The sequence below is a fragment of the Sturnus vulgaris genome, chromosome 1, assembly GCF_052056855.1.
Source record: "Sturnus vulgaris isolate bStuVul1 chromosome 1, bStuVul1.hap1, whole genome shotgun sequence".
Classification (NCBI taxonomy): domain Eukaryota; kingdom Metazoa; phylum Chordata; class Aves; order Passeriformes; family Sturnidae; genus Sturnus; species Sturnus vulgaris.
Window position 1 is genome coordinate 3,747,200 of NC_142243.1, and position 17,820 is coordinate 3,765,019.

General features: G+C 38.7%; 1 protein-coding gene across 4 annotated transcripts in view; it reads right to left on the reverse strand.

The window, feature by feature from the left end:
- The window catches only part of MINDY4 (MINDY lysine 48 deubiquitinase 4), a 70,004-nt gene that overhangs the window by 13,977 nt on the left and 38,207 nt on the right, over window positions 1-17,820 (reverse strand). For 3 of the 4 annotated variants that reach the window (XM_014873725.2, XM_088154982.1, XM_088155051.1), the window contains exons 14-15: window positions 8,401-8,464; window positions 5,702-5,863 (exon numbers count right to left, since the gene is read on the reverse strand). In XM_014873725.2, the coding sequence (XP_014729211.2) occupies window positions 5,702-5,863; window positions 8,401-8,464 (226 nt within the window). Of the gene's footprint in view, window positions 1-2,560; window positions 2,681-5,701; window positions 5,864-8,400; window positions 8,465-17,820 lie in introns of those variants that run through there. The other variant, XM_088155168.1, reaches the window with a different exon arrangement.

The window sequence follows — 17,820 nt, forward strand, 5'->3', positions numbered from 1 at the left end:
TCAGTGTTTTATTCCCCACTTCTGCAATGACCTTTTCTGGATGAATATTGAACAATGTTCCAGGGGTGTTGAGAGTGAAGTGTCAGAGGTGTAAAATCAGACACGTTTTCAGCAGCCCTTGGGGGAGCAGTGACCCCAGTGACCCAGGTCACCCATCCCACCAGCACCCCTGAAACACCAGGGCAGCCACACCACTGCTGTATTTGCACATAATTAAGGGACATTGTGAGGGTAAAGCTACTGCCATTGCAAAATACCTGATTTCAATCAGATTGAGAACAATAAAATTAATGCTTATGAGATCTGACATTCAGAGTATGCACTATGCCAAGTGAGACAGAAATTGAAGAGTTTTTAGCCATAGATTTATAAAATAATAGCAAAAAATACTGCTACCCTGGAGCCTTAGGTAATTTCTCTGCAGCTTTGGAGTTTGTTTTTTTTTTTTTTTTAAAAGGAAATCTTTCTTATAATAAACTGAGAAGGGAAAAAAAGGACATGACTGAAGAAGAACAGAAAGAGATGTGTGTTAAATCCTAGGACTCCCAAAGCAAAGAAGAAACTCCTGGAAAGCACTGGCTTCTGATTAAAGTTCCCTTATACTGCCATGGTGTAAAAGGCAGAAGGTGTGGAAAGAAAGAGGAAAACAGACCTCAGGTCTCAAGATCTTTTCTTTATCCCTGTCCCACTCAGATGCTCTTCTGGAATGCCCCAAAAAATGAAGACATTTTGAGGGAGATTCAGATCCTCACTCAGATTTCAGCATTTTGCCATTTCCTCACTACACACAAAGTTTATAGCCCACTTAGGGAGTTACATCACTGCAATGACAAGGACAGGGCAGGCAGAACACTTCTGCATTTATTTCTTGGCCCTCTAATGCAGGCTAACCCTTGGACTTTGGCTATAAATTCAAATAAACAAGAGATGAGAATTGCCAGAAATTTAGACCATCCCATTCACCAGAGATGCAGGGAGTTGGCTGAACTCTTACCTGAAGCATTTTCAGCCTAAAAAAACACCTTAAGTGAGATGGAATAAATGCAGATCCAAATGCAGGTGTTTATAATCTAGAGAGACACGTGGAAAATATCTGACTTATCATTTTCTGCTTTACCTGTTTGCAAAGCATGCAGAGCTCTTCTAAACATGTGGGCTTTGTTATCCTTATTGTCTTGGATAAAAAAATCTGTGATTCTATTTCATTTGGAAGGATGTTGACAGGGAAGCAATGCCAATACCCCAGCAACAGTGACTGGCCTCTGGGAAAATAACTGGCCATAAGTCAGAGAACAATAGGACTTCATTAAAGAAAATTTCAGTTCCAGGCTAGAAAGGGAGATGTAAAAACAAGGAATGAAGAACAGACTTTCTCAAAGGCCAATGCTTTGTCAGCCTTGTTTTAGTCAAATTTGAATGTACTCCGTGTTTCAGCCCACAGTGATGCTCACTAAAGTTTTACAGAAGTAGCAGCTTCCTTTGCTGCACCTACAGGGCACAACATTTACCCCTATTCCTGAAAAATAAATGGAAATTTGAAGCCACAACCAGTTTCCATTTTGCACTTGTGTGTTTTTGTGGTTGGTTTCCCAAACGGGGTGGTTAAAACCTTCTTTCTAAACTTTCCCCTCCACAACCCCACCAATGGCCTGACTTGAATCCAGCCCATCTGATGGGGTAAAGAGATTGTTTAGGGGCCACATTTCCCTGGGAAGAAGGTTATAGGAGGGAAACTCCACAGGGCAAAACCACAGGTGAGGTGCCAGGAGACAGAGCATGTGTGCTGAATTTCATCGTTCACGTGGGCCTTGCATGGCACAGAGGGGTTTCTTCAAAAGGACCAAAGATAATATTTCCCATCTGTGGAATTTTAATGAATAAATTCTGTTTGTTTCTGTTGCTTTGCTCTGTCTTTCTGAGAAGAAATAGGGGAAATGTGCGTAGCTTCTTTGTCAATGCCCTCTCCATTATCAGAGAAGCAAAAACTAAAAAGCACCAGGTCCCTTGAAGGGCTGGCAGCTCAGGCAAGGGCTGGGACAGTCAGGAATCAGAGTAGGGTGAATTTGGGAGGTCAGACAACAGGAGGTTTAACTGACAGGACTGCTTAAAGCAGGAGAGAATTGGTGAAAACAAAGACAAATCAGAGAGAAGGCTCAAAAGAGAACAAATAACTTTGAATATTTCCATTTCTTCACATACAACAGCACATACCTAAAGCAGTTTCAAAAAAACATTTCAGAAGGATGGTGAGACTCACCAGCCAGCACCACACTGCCTTTAAAATGAGAGATTCAGACCTCTACTCATCCCAGTTCAGCCAGGAGCTTACTGGGTGACTTACTGGGATAAGCACTTTGATTTTTTTTTACCTATTACCCCTCTGTGTAAAGTGGAAATGACACTTATAACTCTTGCCAAGCACAGATCTGCTAACAGGAAATGGCATGTAAATGCTAAATATTATTGTTATTATTATCATCATTATTCATGTTAATTAGCACTGTGGTGTTTGTTAATTGGTTATTAATATTATTAAAGAATTAGCAAGTTATGAATGATAATAATCTGTTAAATTTATTACCTGAGAATGCATATTATTTTTCCCTTTATTTAATGACCTGGCATAAACAGGAGAAGCCTCTGTTTCCATCTCTTCCTACTTTTACCATCTCAAGACATTCTGAAAGAAAGAATTTCATCATTCTAAGTCTTTTCACCTGCAGTTTTAATGTGGCATTTAGGCCAAAGGCTCTGACCCAAACACAGGGATTTTCTCACCCAGGAGTGCTAAAATTGGTCCAGCCCACTCCTGTGCCTCATCCTTTTCTCCAAGGTCTTGTCCCTGCTCAGAAACCACTCAGCTTCCCTGAGACTGAACTGCTCAATCCTGCAGCTCAGCAGACAGAGGAAACCCCCAGCAATTTCATGTGGAAATGTTTGTACTGCTTGACATACTCTAAATAAATACCAGGAAACCTAAAATCTCTAAAATTTGGGCTTCTAAGTTAAATGTGTAAGATCACATGGAATTGATATTGCTTAAATACAGGATTAGCACAAAGAAAAGAAACCCAAAGATGTGTTAACTTGCCTACTGAAAAGTAGCAGAATTGGACTTTTAGCTTTTTTCCCCCATTAAAATCTAGAATCTCACTGTGAAACTAAACGTTTGCACATGAAACAGATGGAATGGATCCATCTGTCACTGGGAAACAATTTGCAGCAAGTAATTACACTGCAAAAACTCCAGGGAGTTTGGTGATATGTCAGGGCTGAGAGTGATGATTGAACATTAACAATTCCAGACAAATGACCCGGGGCACACGTTTTTCTCATCAGCAAAGATAACACAGGATCCACTGGAGGGGATGAATGGATGGGGAACAGAGGGATTGATTCTCCAAGAAATCACTGGGAGAAAAGGGATGGATCATTTTCTTTGGATTTGCCACTGTTGGAGTTTGAGGATTAATTCACGTGCCCTCCCAATATCTGTAACCCAGAAGCCATGCCAAGGGAATTGTGGATTACACAAAAATACTCCACAAATTGGAAAAAGAAAAGGGTAGACAAATCTTCCTCCATGTGGATTGACTGCATCTAGCCTGGAATCTTGAATATCCTGTCCTAAATGTGTTGGTAAGTTGGAACAAGTCTAGAGCAGGGAAATAAAAACAAGCTTTGGACAGGATGTGCTGATAAAAAAGGGAGGCACTGTTACATCAGCTGCAAATGCCCAGCGGATGGGGATGAATTGTTCAGGGGACAGGTTGGATTATGAGTGAAATTATAATTAAAGGAAACTAAGTAAATGAAGAGTCTGATTTATTAATAGTATTTCCAAACACAGGCTGTGTAGGAGATAGTAAATCTCCGAATTCACAAGGACCTGCAAATCTTTATTTGCATTTATTCACGTTTTGGAGTAGAGATGGATGAGAAAAACTGTAAGATCACAGTTATATGCACTAAAATCAATGAAGAAATGGCCATCTGAACAAAAAGGCAGGAACTTCATGGATACAGATTTTTAAAAGAAACCCTGCTATATAACAGGACACAAAAATATCCTGAGTTATCCCCTGAGAGACTGGCTGGATGTGACCTAAAGGGAGATTTCTGACTCCAGTGTCTATGATTCACCATATAGCACGTTCAGGATTTTCTTACTGCTGGAAACAAAAAATAAACCCAACCAAAAATGACAGTCCTTTTCCATGGCTGGGCTCAGTTACCAGCCTCAGATCCACACTGTAACTGGATGCTGAGAGGAATAAAAGAGTCACTTTGAAAGACAAATTCTATTCTCAGTTCCACCTCTGCAAACTGCCACTGACATTTCTTTTTCCTGAACTGTTCTAAATTTTATAATAGGAAGCAGAATCTGGCCCCTCAAGCTGAAGCCACAGTGGAGACTCCCCAGTTTTGGGCCAAAATCGACCAAAATCTGACTTTTGTCCCAGTCCTAAGCAGACATTGCCTCTGAACTGAAATGCAGGGAACACCCAGATGTTCTTAATAAAAACCAGGACAATTTGCAGCAGATGCCCAACTAGTGTAGACTCCTAAAAAAAAAAAAAAAAAAAAGGAAACTATGTCTACTGGAGTTTCTGTAACTGATTAAGTCACTGGCTTGTAAAAACAGATCCCTGCTCATGAGTCCAGCTCCCATGCAAGAGCCCAGCAGTAGGAACAGATCCCCTCTACCATATAATTTGCAGAATAAGTGGAAAATGGTCTGAATCTCTGGGTAACTTATTTTATTTTTAGGGGGCAGGGGGGTAAGAAATAGCTCTTACCTGCCCTGACCTCATTTACCATTTTGCTACTCCCGAGTCATTTTCCTCACTGGAGAATGGAAAAACTGCTGGAGTGGTGCATAACCATTTTAGAGGGTTTAAATGTCACATTGTTTATAGAAAAGAAAAAGAAGCGTGAACTAGACACAGAAGCTTATTTATTTTTAGTCCACTCTGTTCTGAACTAATCTGATTTGGGTATGATGTCTTGACTGAATTCAAGCCTTTTGCAATCTGTGAATAATGTAAACTATTGTGTTAATTAAAAATAATAAAAGTTGCAATTTGCCAGTAGCAGGAGAATGTAGCTAACTTCACCATATGGAAAGGAATTAAATCAAACTTTGTTTTCAGTAGCACATTTATGTCAGATCAGTACAAACAAATCCTTTGGCAATCACTTTCAAACTTTTACAGAGGTGCTGCTGCTGCTGCAAATACAGGTGGGACTGCTACAAGTATCTAACAAAAGTAAGAGATTTTTAAATAATATTCCTGCATCAAACACAAGATTGGCTGTTTAGGACAGAACATGTCTTTAGGAAAGGTGTCCATCCTGCCATCCTCCTTCTCCTGTTGATAGAGAACTAGTGAAATCCTTACACAGGTTTTTCCTGAGCTAAATCATCCCTGTCACTCCTTTGAAAGTTTTAATCTTTTAATTTTCATGATGACTACAATTAAAATATGACTATCAAAAGCACTTAAAGGGAAAAATCTCATGGCAGTAGCAGCTATTTTAACTGTCTGTAATTTTATTTACTGGTAATAGAACCACCACTACAGCACAGAAAAGATAAACTGAACCAAACCAATAATTTCTTTGCTGCTTTATTTACTCCAAGCTAATTTTAAAAGTAATTGTTTTCTTTATAGTCAAACCAGGAGAATGGAAAGCATACCTGACAGACATCATAGTGCTCAAACAGGGACAGCAAACCAATATCACTGCGACTCGTGATGCCTTTCAAAATGGTGATATTGCCATTCCCAGAGTCCAGCTCTATCACATTGTTGAAAACATTGGACACAGCTTTGCCAGTCAAAAGCAAGTTCACCAATTCCTGTTTGGGACATGTTTAAAATAAAGAAATAAAGGAAAACAAAAAAAAAAAAAAGAAAGAAAAACCAAACAGTAGTTAATCAGCACAAGACTGATTCAGAATTGATAAAATTACTCATGTACATGATCCCTAATTTATGTAGTGGCTTTAGGTTTGTGGTTAGGGTTAAAATTGCTTATAAAAAGATTCCAGGTATTTTGTTCAAAGTCTCCCAAAGTAAAATGGGGAAATTATAAAATCACAGAATATCCTGTGCTGGAAGGGAACTACAGGGATCATCCAGCTCAGCTCCTGGCCCTGCACAGACACCCCAACAATCCCACCCTGAGCATCCCTGAGAACATTGTCTAAATTCCCTTGGAGCTCTGGCAGCCTTGGGGCTGTGCCCATTCCCTGGGGAGCCTGGCCAGTGCCCAGCACCCTCTGGGGAAGAACATTTTCCAGCTGTGGGTTGAACTCTTTGTCCAAAAGGATGCTGTGAGAGAAGGTATTGAGATTTGCTGAAGTCCAAATGGAGGAGTTTTCAATTTTCATCCTTCTGGAGGCAAACTGCTGATAATTCATTTACTCTCACATCCAACTCTCAAACATCTCCTAAAAGTGATTTTTTTGTTGTTTTGGGTTTTTTTTAATGAAAACATTTTGGTGTCCTTGCTTCTCCATAATGAAAAGCACAGCACGAAGGATATACACTCAAAGCCTGTACAGTACTACATGACATTTCTGTACGTGCTTAGTGATGTATTTTGTATGTTGGACAAGATTTGTCAAATCATGATTCTTTCTCATTGATTATTTCTGGCTGAAGTCTTCTTCAGTAAGAAATTTACCCATATGAACCCAGGTCAATAAGATATTGATATTTCCTAGGGATGATTGCTGATTATTTCCTCTCCAGTTGAAGTAAGGGTGTGTCAGAGGCTAAACACATGTGAGAGGATGGGTGGCATTTGCACATGTGAGTGTGCATGAAGTTCAAAAACAGAGATATGGGATATTTTTCTCAGCTAACATCCCAGCTGGGGTGCATGAAAGCAGAGCTAAGAGCAGACTGTGCTGCAGCAGTGAACCAGCTCACTGTTAATAAATAACATATGGCTAGAAACAGGAGGGGAAATAACAAAGAGAAAGCTTCCAGAAAAAATACTGCAAACTACCATGCCCAAAGACATGAATAACTCTGGTATGGCCAGGTTGGAACTGGTTTTAAAAATTCTGCACACAATTACAGCTCTGTGTTTCTCCTGAAGGATTTCCCCAGAGTTTATAGGCTTTTACTGATATTTTTAGCACTTCTTATTCACCATCACTGACGTTCTGCCACCTTCTTGAGGAACCATTGGGTGGTCACAGTACAAAAGTCCTCTAAGCAACAAGAGAAGAACATGAAGCTTGTCTTTGGCAGCCAGAAGGGCAACAGACAGGATCCTGGAATTACTGAGGAGCTGTAGGAACCTCAGGCACCTTTCTGAGAGGGCAGGGAGGAACTCAGGGATATCTCAGCCCTGAAATCAACCAAGGAGTCCCAAAGAGGCAGAAGAGAGGAGTGTGAGGACATGGACACACAGGTAGAGGCACGTGCAGAGCAGAAAAGCAGCCTGAGAAAGCAGAAATTCTGAAAGCAAAGACAACAATGTGCCAAAACACGAGGAAAAACAATAAAGGATGATGGTGCTTGATGTTATGGGGACAAGGGAAAAAAAACCAAAAGGAAATTGGTGGAGATTCTATAGCAGCCTTCCCATAGCTAAAGGGGCTGCAAAACAGCTGGAGAGGGACTTTTCACAAGGGCATGGAGTGATGGACAAGAGGGAATGGATTCAGCTGAAGGAGTGGAGGTTTAGCTGAAATTAGGAAGAAATTCTTTACTGTGAGGGTGGTGAGGCCCTGGCACAGGTTGCCCTGAGAGGATGTGGACTCCTGTCCTGTGTGATAAAAGCTGTAAGATAAAAATTAATTAGGAGGAAAATGGGCAAAGCATGTATTAAGTCATAAGGTCAAGTAATTAGTAATTAGAAATTAGCAAATTAGTGAAAAAGTATTTTAAAAATAGTAAACTAATGAAGTTGTTTTCTATACATTTTCAGTGTGAGAGAAGTGTGTGAAAGGAAGAAAAGTGGTCTAAAGTTTTATTCTAAGCTTTTTTGTTCTAGTTTCTAGTAACAAAGTTTTCTCTTTCTACCATTTAAAGTTAAGCATATTTTGCCTTCCTCCTAATCCTACCTCACAACAAAAAATTTTCCAAATTAGTGAACTAAAACCACTACATTAATTAGTGTTTCTGCCCAGTTAAAGTGAAACCCAAACAACTCCTCATCCCTGCAGATGTTCAAGAACAGGCTGGATGGGGCTTGGGGCAAGCTGGGATAGCGGGAGGTTGGAAGGGCTGGAACAAGATGAACTTTGAGGTCTCTTCCAACCCAAACCATTCTGTGATTCCACGACTCCATGACTTCAGAGTAAGAAATGGCATCTCTTCCAGGAGGTCAGCTCACAGCAGAGGCCCAGCACATCCCCAGGCTGGCCCCTGAACTCACCTGAGTGCAGTAGCCGTGGCTGCCAATCAGGCGGTTTGTGAGCACGTCAAAGTCATTGCGCACCCTGAAAACGCACATTTAAAACCAGTTACATTTAAATACCATTGCTTCTTTTCATTAGGCCCAACATCTCTAAGTCTCACTGGAAAACAAAACCAAACTGTTTCCAACCATAAATATAGCCCTGGATCTTCTGAGTCCTTTCAAGGTGATTTTTTTTACATGGCAAAAATAAATCAATACCTCAACTAAACCTGTGGGAAGCAGAAGTTTGGTAGAGCGAGGCTTGAAGGAAACAGCTGTAGAGGAGAAAAGAAGTCATTGTCACCACTAGTTAGAATTTCAGAAATTAGAATTACTGCACTATTTGTGTGACAGAATCACAGGATGGGTGAGGTTGGAAGGGATCTCTAGAGGTCTCTTTGTCCACTCCATCTCTGGTACCTAAAGCCAATTTCCCAGGTCCACATCTGGATGGTTTCTGAATCTCCCTAAGACAGACTCCACAAAGTACCTGGGCAACATATTCCAGTACTCAGGTAAGATCTGCTATTTGCTATTCCTGTCATAAATACTTGTAATATATCCATACACTCTATACACTACATTGTCCATGAAAAGAAGAAGGAAAAAATAACCCAAAACCCTCTAGGTGTACACATTTATAATGGTGCTATGTGGTCCCTAATTATATATTGTGACACCAAAGAGAAAAGCCTGTGAAGTTGCATTGCCCATAATTGTGGAGTAATGTGTCCCTAAACTAAGTTCACTCTCTCATAACTCCTGGAATTACTGAATTAGTGATTGCTTGATGGCCTAAACCATAAAGGTTGTAACTGTGGTAGTTTTTTATCCTGCAGATAGAATGGAATTGTAAAAATTATTTTATACATGAATAAATGTTTAATCTAGGTTTGAGGAAACACAATGTTCTGGAAGAGTTGTGGCAATAAAACCCACAGATTAATTCTATGGGTCATAAAAAGCTATTTTCCTTCAGTATAAAGTATGCTGATCTCAATTATTTTGACTCCATCCTTATTTTGATATTGCTAGTGAGATAGAGAATGCCTGAAAAACAATCTATTAAAACATAGTTATTCTAAGTTCACACACATCCAGGCTCCTCATTCTCATTTGACTTTGCAAATCTATGCACACAAATATCCGTGTTTCTTGACAACTGGCACAATTAATTTTGTTTTAAGATGAAAATATTTTGTTTCTGACAAAGTAGGAGTTGAATTGATGTGGTCAGGGTAAAGCCAGCTGGAAATTTCCCCTCCACATTGCTACACATGCTTCATTAAAAATTTATTTATTAAGTAAAAAGCCAGTACATTTCCTGTCTTCATCCCAAACTTTAGGTAACTATTTTTTCTTAGGTTTTCTTTGAATGCCAAAAATCAGAATGTAATGTATAATTTAGAGGTTTACAGCCCTAAAAATATTTAGATTCATTCAGAAAAAGTCATAGTCATGGAATCACAATTCCCAAATTCTAGATCATTATTTTCTCACAGGATTTCTTTGGATGCCAAAATCAGAATGTAACACATAATTTTGAGGGTTTTAGCCCTAATGGTATTTAAAATAATTCAGAAGAAGTTCTAGCTGTGGAATCACAATTCTCAAATTTTAGATAATTATTTTCTCCTAGGATTTCTTTGAATCTAACGTATCATTTCGAGGTTTACAGCCCTAAAAGTATTTAAAATTATTAAGAAAAAAGTCACAGTCATGGAATCACAATTCCCAAACTTTAGATAGCTATTTTCTCATAGGATTTCTTTGAATGTAATGTATAATTTCAAAGTTTACAGCCCTAAAAGTATTTAAAACAATTAAGAAAAAAGTCACAGTCGTGGAATCACAATTCCCAAACTTTAGAAAACTATTTTCTCATAGAATTTCTCTGACTGTAACGTATACTTTCGAAGTTTACAGCCCTAAAAGTATTTAAAATTATTAATCACAGTCGTGGAATCACGATTCCCAGTCGGAAAAACGCATTTTATCCCTTTTGCAAAAACGTATTTCATCCTTTTTGCAAAAATATATTTCATCCCTTTTGCAAAAGCATATTTCATCCCTTTTAAAACCCCTTAAAGACAATTTACAGGTCAGTGTCAGACACAACCAAGTGCCACTGACGTCCCTTGGCGGTGTGAAATCCAAGGCAAGGCTGGGGAAGGTGCGTGCCCGTGGCAGGGCAAACTCTCTCGTGCATCCCTTCAAGGCACGGATGGGTTGATAAAAATCTCTGGATTTGGTCCATTCCTCGTTTTTAGCAGCGCTCCCGTCTCGCCAGCGCCGCGGGCAGAGCATCCAACGTGCGTCAGTCGGGGACGAGGGGACGTACGCCACACACAATGGCAGGAAGCTCCAATTCCATCTGAAGGCACAAACAATCCGGGGGCCTTGGAGGAGGATCTGGGCTCTTCCAGGAGCAGGACAACATCTGCCTTTGCAATCAGCCCTGCCCGGCGAGAGCCGCGCCAGGCGCGATTTGCGCCTCCGCTCAACGCCTCTGGCGTGGCCGCTCCTACCTGGAAAGGCTCCCCAGCCTCCCTTCCAGGTGTGTTTCAGGTACAAGTGCACCTGGTGCACGGCAAAAATATCATGGTAGCTGCTGGAATGCAAGAAATCGGGCCTGAGAATCAAAGCCCGCAAAATTCTTTCCGGGAATTTTCTCTTGGGAAAAGCTTCCAAGCCTAAATACTAGGATAATATATTAGATATATATATACTAGAAGAATATAGATTTAAAACTTAGAAACATGTTAAGTAGGAAAAAAAAACCTTTAATTAAAAAGTTTAAGATATATATATATATAAATATTAAGTAAGTATGAAAGTGACAAAATAGCCTCAAGAATAAATCTGTGTGTCAAAACAGGATTGGCTGAGAAAGGTCACACTGTAATTAAAAAGAATTTCTGAGTATTGGATTAGAAACATAAATATCCTTGTTAACAGTGTTTTATTGGTAAATAAGTCCTTAAAAGATCTTGTAACCATAAGTCTTGTGACTTCCAGTCACGCTCTCAATACCTGTAACAAGAACTCACGCTTTCTGTAGAAATAAAAAAAATAAATCACACTTTCTAAAACAGCTACAAGTCCCATTTCTCTGCCTCATTTGGTATTTTAAAAAAAAAAAAATCCCTGTGGAACATAAATAAGGTGGGAGCAAATAGCCCCCAGACTGTCACAATTCTGCAATTGGTTTCTCTGGGGTGTGGAGACGTTCACTGGCAAACCTGAAGAGTTTGTTTGTTCTGCTGTCCTGCCTATCAGATGTCAATGCAGACATAATCTATAAATCATTATCCATTCATAATCTTTAAATCACTTTAGAACAGAAAAAAAAAACAAAAACAAACAAACATTAATCTGAAGCCAGGAGTCTTTTAAGTATCCCAGTGATCATCAGGCAATGATTTAAGGTTTGACTTTCTAAATCCCTTTTTAATTTACAGCCCAATTTTATCCATGTGCTGTTGTAACAGAATATCACAGATCAATAAAAAAAGCAACAGTGTTAGTGGCAAATATTTCTTTCTTGTGCTGTATCATCACTATTTTCCAGTGTTTTTGATAGCTCATAATCCCAGCTGGAGAGTGGGGTAGGAGAATGTTGGCTGCTAGAGCAGAACAGAAGGGTTTGCCTCTCCTGGTAATATTATAAAGTATGTTTAATAAAAAATATTCAGGCAGAAAGCAAGATACTATTTTTTTTAATCTCTTGAATAAAGATTTTAAATCAAGCATGTGCTCTATGTGCACTTTTCAGCAGAAAACAGTCCCTGTGCTGATACAAATCAAAAAGTTGACAAGACTTTGTTAAATTTCAGGTCACTTGTAAGAACTCCCAGCTTGATTTTTAGTTTTAGCTGTAATATGTGTGACGTGCTTTATGCCTGCATGAAACCAGGGAAGACAGAGTTTGGATTCTAAAATATTTACTGAAATGTGGATGTGTTTTAATATGCTCACAGAACTTAAATAACATAGTAAAGCTCAGCTCCACATGGTTTATTCACTTTGTACTGTTCTTTTAAAAAATATTCCTATTAAAGTCTTTTTTTCCCCCCATTAAAGAGTAATTGTGAGCCCTTAACCTGAGGCTTGACTGTCCTTTCAGTCCTCATGCAAGCCAACATTTTTACTCACATTATTACCACACAAAACAAACATCATAATGTGGTGAAACCAAAGATCTGTAAGGTGGCTTCAGAGTAAAAACTTGATTTAGAGCAACTGGAGAAATCTCTTCATGACAGAAATCACCAAAATACAGCTGGTGTGAATTATACCTATATTTTCATGTTTTTTAATGCTGCTGGGTTTAAGGCAGGGATGCCTGGAAGTCCTTCCAAAAAATATCTTTATTTATTCTAAATTCATTTTCTCTCCATGCTCCTGGTGGTGAATCTGTGTTTATCTTCAGCCTGGTTGTAACTGTTTGTTCCAAGTTATAAATAATGTGTTTATAAAGGATGTTAAGTACTGAAGGTGGACAGATGTTCTGAGCCAAACCTTTGACTGCTCTGAATTGTCACAGCCATAGTGACACAATTTGCTGACTTCCAGACAGTTCCAGAAATCAATCCATTCTGGGATATAAAAATAACAAAAAAAAAAAAAAAAAATCTAAAAGCTTAAGACAGATGGACAAAACCACTATTTGATAGAAGAAACTCTAAAGTCATTATAAACCCTTGCACTGCTGGTGCATTTATAAAATAAACTTCAGTTATCTGCATGGACTCAAAAAAAGTTTTAAAAGTGCATAAATAAAAATCCAAAATATCAGTATTTTGAGCACTGGAATCTCCAATATAATGTAACTTGCAATCAGAGGAACTTTTCCTTAGCAAAAACTAAGTGAAAGAAATGTTTTTCAAATGCTTCATTTACTCTCAATTTGCTTTCAGGAAAATTCTTGACAAGTCTTCAATGGAGAATAATTAAATATTGAATACAAAAGTCCCATACAAACTGTAATAGTAGGAATAACCCCAGACTATCACAATGTGAGTCAGTTTGTGCTATAGTTATCTCTTGGCTTGATAACAGAACAAAATAAAATAATATAAAAGGAAAAAAAAATGCATATGAGTAAGTGCTGGCTGGTTAACAATCCTTAACTCTGAGGCAAAGCTGCCACAGAAAATCGGTGACCTCACTTTGTTCATGGCAACAGACAGTGACATTAACAAACACACAATTAGAAGTCTACTCCCAAAATAGATTTGGGGCTGGGAGGGAGAAAACCTCATCTTCAAGCATAAGGATTTCAAATAATTCCAATGGGGATGTGGAAAATGACAGGATGGGTGATTGCCTTATTGTGTAAATGTTCCAGAATATTTCTTTTTTTTTTTTTTTTTTTTTTAATACTGGCACATGGCAAAGGTTTCAAATGAATAGTCAAAGAAGGGAAGAGCCTCTCTAAAATAATAAAAAATATATATATATATATATTGCTTGGGCTGCAGACCAGGGAAAGCAAGGAAGTGGCTTCATTTTTTATTTATCACTTTTGCCACATACCTGCTAATTTCACAAAGTTCTTAAAATGCTCTGAGGTACCCATGCAGATTAATTCATCAGCTCTGCTGCTCCAGGGTGCTGACAAACTATGGGAAGTATTTCTATTTCACAGGGATAGATCTGATGGGGAGAAATTATTAATCTATTGGAATATTCAACCCACTATTTATTTTTTTTCTAATTATGCAATGTTATCCTGAGTGCAACAGAACAAGCAAAGATATTAAATCTGTATCTATCTCACCATAGTGACCCTTCAGCAAACAGCTGAATAATCTGAATTTGTGAAAGTAACCTGCTGAAAATTGACCAAAGTCTGACAATCTGTTTGTTACTGCTACATTTTTAACAGAATCACACTCACTCTTCCACATCTCTGCAGTCTTTTTATCAATACACTTTATTTCCTTAAAATCAAAAGAATTAATTTCTGAAATGCTTTGATTTGCTAAAGGAAAGGAAAAGGGGAAAAACAAGATTGGGAAAAATGAAAAGGTGATCAATCACTTCAGGGCAGGATTCATATCACTGACTTTTATATCTAGAGATGAACACATAAACAGGAAATCACTCTGCAATTCTTTAAATTTGTATACATGGAGAGAAACTGGTACATCCTGAAGGCAATTGAGGTGACCTTGCTTAGGTAATTTGCAGAGTAGAGGAAGAAACTTCAGGAAAATTCCTTTTCTCCATCTGCCACAGCCTGGCCATGGTCATCAAATTGCTAAATACCAAGGACTGGGGGGATAAATCACAAATATTCTGGCACTGAAGGCAGACTGAGTCTATTTCTTTTTTTTTAGATTAAAAGCTGAGAAGTGAGAAATAATCTTGACACAGAAATAAAAAACACTCATTCTTTGAAGAAGACTCCCCAGCTGGACAAACCAATTAAAAGTCCAATTTCTCTAAGTTAATTTACCACAGCTTTTGGCTCAACAGAATGTGAGCATTTAGATACTGTAGGATCAGAGGAATTTCTGATGGACAGAAGGAACCACAGTTAAAAATAGTTTTCCTGTGGGAAGAGGCTGTAGGGATAATTTCACTACAGCAGGACACAACTGATGGACTCCAAGAGATGTTCAAATTTTAAGGAGATAATTAAGGAACATTTCCTCCCTATTTTCATAACATGAATTCCACAACACTCCTTAGACTTACTGGGCAATTCAAGGAGAAAAAAAGGAAAAACTCTTTCACCAAACACATTTCTTCAGTGCTCATTGCCACAGGGGTTGTGGAGGGCAAAAGAATTAAAGGGTTTAGAGAAATTCCTGGAGGACAGGTTTCATCCAGGGCTAATAAACTCAGTGACCTGGACACAACTGCCAGCTTGGGAAATCCTGGAATTACTGCTGGAAACATGGAGAATATTCCAGCAGAATGAATTTTTTCATTGCATTTCTTAGAGAGTTTCCTATCTTTTCCCTATAAAGACAGGCTAACAGGCTTGCAGAACCTTGCCTTGATCCTACAGGGGAAATCCTATAACACAAGGGGCAGCTAAACCCACAAATCTCAGGTTCTCCCCAGAACAATATTCCATGTTTATAGCAGCCCTGGTGTGGATTACAGCCATGTCCCAGGCTGGGATAAAGCAGAATTGTGGAGAAGGAGAAGAGATGATGATGATGTTCTCTGCATCTGGCAGGTAAAACCCAGCCATCCCAGCTGCTCTTTTTCACACAAATCCACATTTCTTTGCTGTTTTCCCTGCTTTCCATACTTTTCTCAGTGGTAGCTCAGGAACCTGGAATGTGACCATGCTTTGATGAGGTTTACTGACTCAACAGGCTGTTTTCACTCTGCAATAACACTGATCTTTCAATTAAATAACTCTCTCTGCCTTTCTTGTTCATTTGCGACCACCACCATTCCCAGATGTTAGAAAACAGTTATGTCCCACCTCAAAATTTGCTTTTTTTAAGGCTAGAAATCCTAAAAACTTTGGTTCTTTCAGAATTCTTCTTTGCTAAAACAGATTCCTTCTTCTCCTGGTCTGTGCTTTAACGTGTGAACCCAGCCTGACACGGTGTTTCTCTAAGGACACATCAGTGCCTTGCACAATCCATTAACATTTCTTCACCTCCTAAAACTATTTATGCTGATACACCCTCAGAGCAGGTCCAAGGCTATTTTTTAATGCTGGCTCTGTGTGCTCTGCTGCTCCTCATCCTGCCATTTACAGCTGATGAACCCCCCAGCACAGTAGTGAGCAGTCTCTGTTTACGAGACCTTGCAGTTTCTGTAGTGAAAATAAATTCCTTTTTTATTGCCCTCATCATTGAGGCTGAGCCAAGTCTTTTTTACAGCACGATTTGTCCTCGGTATTGACAGGGCCTTTCAGCATTTCAGTCATCAGGTCACTTCATCAGCACACCACTCCCTTCTTCCAGCATTATTGGAAGGAATAAAACATTTTTAATCCCACAATGATCATTGACAAACTCCAAATATCAGTCACCTTCCCTATGCTAACAACACCTTTTCTGAGTCTCTACCCTTATCACCTTGAGAATTCTTAAAAGATGTGCTATTTTCATGCTAGTAAATGATTTTTCATTGGACATATCAAATAAAAAAATTCTTATATTCATGTTTTGTTTTGTTTTGTTTTTTTTAGTCTAACTAGCAATTCTCCACTTGCTCATATAACTGCAAGTCAAGTCATTCTACATTTAAACAAGGCACGACAAAGGTAAGCTTTTAGGATCAGGTCCATTCCTAAAGTCTGGCAAAGCAAGAGAAAGCTTAAAAGTGATGAATAAATTTAGGGAAGAGGTGTAGTACAAAGATCTCTGGTTTATTTTTTCCTTCCTGTTGTGTAGCCATCATCACTTTTTTAGGTTAAATTCCACCCCCCACAAATTTGACTCAGTTATTATGCATGAATTCCTAAGCATTAATTCCTATTTAAAACCAATTAAATTTAAATACAATTGCTTCTTTTCATTAGGCCCAACATCTCTAAATCTCACTGGAAAACAAAACCAAATTGCTTCCAACCATAAATATAGCCCTGGATTTTCTGAGTCCTTTCAAGGTGATTTTTTTTACATGGCAAAAATAAATTAATACCTCAACTAAACCTGTGGGAAGCAGAAGTTTGGTAGAGCGAGGCCTGAAGGAAACAGCTGTAGAGGAGAAAAGAAGTCATTGTCACCACTAGTTAGAATTTCAGAAATTAGAATTACTGCACTATTTGTGCAGCAATTCTTTCATTAGCCATGCTGACTTTGCATGGACTCCCTGGATTTGTAGCTGATTTGGGGTTTTAGGTTTTGTTTTAGTTCTTGTTTATTTTTTCGTTGAGTTTCTTTTTCTTCTTCTTTTATTTTTTAAGGTTTTTTTTCCTTTTTTTTTAATGAGTTGCTCTCCTTACTGAAAGGCAGAATATTAATTTAGACTTGGAGTATTCTTTACATTATTTCTGGTATCAGCCACCTCCACTCTACACAGAAACCTCAGGTCTTTTCCTGATATCTTTGTATTAAAATGATAAGGAAATCACTTGTTTCACTTCCTCAGGTCTGACCTCATCTGAACCACATTTTCTCTCCATTTTCCAACACCAGGACTCAGAGCACTGATGACAGACAAGGTTGTTGCTCACCACACTTTTTTCATTCTTCTGCACTATTTTAAGAAGTCAGAAAACTCCCCAGAGAACGAGCTAATAATCCTCCCTTTCTTTATGATTTATCCTGAGCTGTTCCACAAGGAGCTGGATGTTGCAGGGGAGCAGTCTGGGTTTATTCCCACAGGTGACCTTCCTGCTGCACATCCAAATTTGCTGTCACTCAGTCTCTAGTCCTGCACTCCTGTTCTGTGAACCCAGCTGGTGACACAGCT